The sequence below is a fragment of the Triticum urartu genome, unplaced genomic scaffold (assembly GCF_003073215.2).
Source record: "Triticum urartu cultivar G1812 unplaced genomic scaffold, Tu2.1 TuUngrouped_contig_9219, whole genome shotgun sequence".
Lineage (NCBI taxonomy): Eukaryota > Viridiplantae > Streptophyta > Magnoliopsida > Poales > Poaceae > Triticum > Triticum urartu.
The window spans coordinates 4707-8334 of record NW_024120241.1 but is presented as its reverse complement, the minus strand read 5'-3'; the positions used below and the strand labels follow the sequence as shown (position 1 = coordinate 8334).

General features: G+C 51.4%; 1 protein-coding gene across 1 annotated transcript; it reads right to left on the bottom strand.

The window, feature by feature from the left end:
* Positions 1–6: 6 nt before the first annotated feature.
* Positions 7–810, bottom strand: LOC125532144 (uncharacterized protein At1g28695-like; the record flags this gene model as incomplete). The annotated part of the gene is made up of 1 exon (XM_048696300.1): positions 7–810. A coding segment is annotated over exon 1 (699 nt), but the record flags the coding sequence as incomplete, so codon positions are not given.
* Positions 811–3628: the final 2818 nt, after the last annotated feature.

Genomic DNA, 3628 nt, shown 5'->3' with positions numbered 1-3628 from the left:
TCTCGCCGGGGACGCGGCGTCGCGGTGGACCCGGTCGGTGGAGACGGCCATGTCGGCGTAGAGGCTGATGTGCCGGAACGGGTTGCGCAGCCACATGATGTCCACGTCGGTGAAGAGGTAGCTGTAGCCGAGCTGGAGGACGCGCTGCTGGAGCTCCAGCTTGGCCCACACCAGCTCCAGGTAGCTCCTGGTCATGAAGCGGTTGGCGGAGCTGACGTTGGCGGAGGTGACCTCGAGGAGGTAGCAGTGCGGGTGCACGGCCTCGCAGTGCGCCAGCGCGCCGGGGTCGACGGCCACGATGAGGGTGTGGTTGAGGAGGTGCGCGATCCCTTCGCCGCTATTGAAGCCCGCGCGGAAGAGGTCGAGGAGGGAGCCCGGCCGCGACCACGCCTCGTTCACCGACGTGATGATCACCGTCCCGTCGTCCGTGGCCACCCTCGGCAGCAGCTCCGCCAGCCCCGGGAACACCCTCTCCTCCGTGTCCGTGAGGTTGGCATCATGGGTCATCATCTGCTCATGAGCCGATGACGATCCATTGTTGTTCCCCAAGGTGTAGGTGGAGATGCTGGCCAGCCGCTCGCCGACCCGGTCGGAGGCGAGGCGGAAGAGCAGGAGCGTGGGGAGGAGAGCCCCGAGGAGGAACGAGGCCGAGTGGCTTCCGCCGCCGCCGCCGGTCTGCTTTCTCGGGCTGCCAACCATGCCCATATCACCACCAACTACGCAATCGACAGGGGTACGTACGGGACGTTGTGGCAGCAGACACAAATGGAAACTGCGTAGCACCGTACCGCCGGCTACCGGTGCTTTAGAAGGACGCGAGTTCAAAACGATCGACGACCATATATATATATATACAGTTTTGCTAAAGCACATCTAGATGTGCCATACGTATTGCACATCTAAGTTCTATGTCATTGATCTTATGTTAAGATTCGTGTGAATATTTTCTTTTTCTTTTTAACTTTTTTCTTTCTACTTGATTCACTCACTTAGATATGCAATAACTAAGGCACATCTAGATGTGCCCTAGACATACCCATATACAGCCTGATGCGTGCGTGCGAAATAACTAAGTCTTCCTGCTTCGACCCGACGTAGGATTCGGCCCTCTGTGTCAACGTGTGTCTTAGTCGTGATTCGGTAAAACAACGGCACACGCCACATGGTTTTGTACAACTTTTCAACGAATGCTAGCATGGAGTTACGTACGTGCTTTGATCTATCTCCAACAAGTAACCGTCAAACTGGCCTACGTAGTACGTACTAGTCAATATAATTAGCGCGCGTGCCAGTTCTCGATCGACCGGCCGGTCTCTTCCAGAGTTGGAAATGTTCCGGCCGGGCGGCCAGATCCTGGAAGGCAAAAGTCGCGGAGCCTCGGGGTAGAAGGATTGAAGCTTGACAGCAAAGTTCAAAGTCTAGTCAACCTAAGGTGCAACGTTTCCCTCTTTGGCGCCTCTTTCATGGGCTGCCCTTTGACAATGACAACGGTTCAACGCGTCCATTCGTGCTAGTATGAGAGAGCTTTGCTGTACCTACGGACTAATTTTACAAGGATTCAAGAGGAAATTTTTCTGTGGATGCATTCAGTTCATAGGAAAACCGTACACGAACTCCGTAGGAATACTATCCTATGTGTTTTGAGAAAACTAAACATCCATTCAAAGCTCTCTTTTTTTTTCTTTACATAAGAACGGGGACAGACAATTTCTTAGGATGGCATTTATCATCCTATCAAATGTCTGTACTACCCCTAATTCCTACGTTTTAGTTTCCTCCAAATCAAATGAGCCCTACATTGTGGATGCTCAAGGTGAAAGTCTATATGTGGGTTCATGACTGAAGTTTTTTTACCACACTCTCTCTTCGTCTCTTTTTTACTTCACATATAAGATTTGTCATCGTAAATTTTGATCAACATCTACACTACTAAAGATATATACTATGAAAATTATTTCATGATGCATCTAATGATCTTGGTTTGATATTGTGAAAGTTGATATTTTCTTATAAACTTGGTCAAACTTCATGAAGTTGGACTTAAGATAAATCGTATATGCAGAGTAAAAACACAAAGCATAGGAATAATTTCAAAGTATTATGTTAGGGGCCTGATCTAGATCGAGAGGGAAGGAGGTAGGTGGGGAATTTCTTAGAGGAGAAGGAGGCCAGGAAGGAGAAGGACAGCTTCTCTCATGAGTATATTTGATTACAATAATTCTCGATGCCACTCATCGATGCCCAACTAGCTACTTAACGACCGCCAGCCCGCATCCTCCCAGCCGGACCGCTCACGCGGCCATTGAGCTACCCTGCTTCTCTGCCATGGTGACCCCACTCGTCAGTAATGGTTCCGTGGCCAGGGCCCGCCTGTTAGTCGTGACATTCCCCCCTCCTTGAGAACCGCCTTGACCCCAAGGCGGTGACGACGGAAACTTCTCTTGAAGCTTCTATGGATCCTCCCAAGTAGCCAGGTTAGTAGGCAGGTCGCTCCATTGTATCAGGGTGCGGAGCTTCATCTCGCCTTGGAAGCGAACCATCTTGCATTCCAACACCTGGTCGGGAGAGTGAGATGCCTGCAAAACAGAGTCAGATGGAGGTAATTCTGCACTGACTGGAACTGTTGCTCCCACCGCTTTCTTCAGTAGCGACACATGAACTACTGGGTGAATCTTGCTGGTTTCTCGCAAGTCGAGGCGATACGCCACTGCGCCTACTTTGGCTTGAATGATGTACGGTCCATAGTAGCGGAACGCCAGCTTCTGAAACGACCGCCTTGCCACCAAAGTTTGAATGAAAGGCTGTAGCTTAAGTAACACCGCGTCTCCCACCTCAAAAGACCGGTCAGTACGGTGACGGTCTGCCTGTTTCTTCATACGGTCCTGAGCTTTCTTCAGCTGCTGCTGTAGATGGTCCAGCAAGATTTCACGCCCCTGCAACCACGCTGCTAGGTCCGGTACAGTACTGTTGTCCACCTGATCGATGCCGAACTCACGTGGCAGTTGCCCATAGATCACTTCAAATGGGGTGCGCCCTAGCGCCGAGTGGAAACTGGTGTTGTACCAGTATTCCGCCAACGAGAGCCATTTTGACCAGTTCCCCGGGCAGGAGTGCACCGAATAGCGCAAGTACGTCTCCGGGCACTGGTTGACTCGCTCAGTTTGCCCGTCCGTTTGCGGGTGGTACGAAGAGCTCATCCGCAGTTCGGTTCTGCACAGGCGAAACAGCTCCTGCCACACTTGACTCGTGAAGATGCGGTCTCTGTCTGAAATAATTCCCAATGGCATCCCGTGGAGCCTGTAAATCTCATGTATGAAGGCCTTTGCAATGTCTAGGGCCGTGAACGGGTGCTTCAATGGCACAAAATGTGCATACTTGGAGAATTTGTCGACGACCACCAGGATAGCGTTATAGCCACCTGATTTGGGCAAGCCTTCGATGAAGTCAAGGGATATCACAGCCCACGGCCTTTTTGGAATGGGAAGTGGCTGAAGCAACCCGGCCGGTGACACTCTCTCCGTCTTGGCTTGTTGAGAGGTCAGGCACTGCTTGACAAATTCTTTCACTTGTTGTTTCATTCCCTTCCAAGCAAACAGGCGTTTAATGCGGTTGTATGTTGCGTGAAATC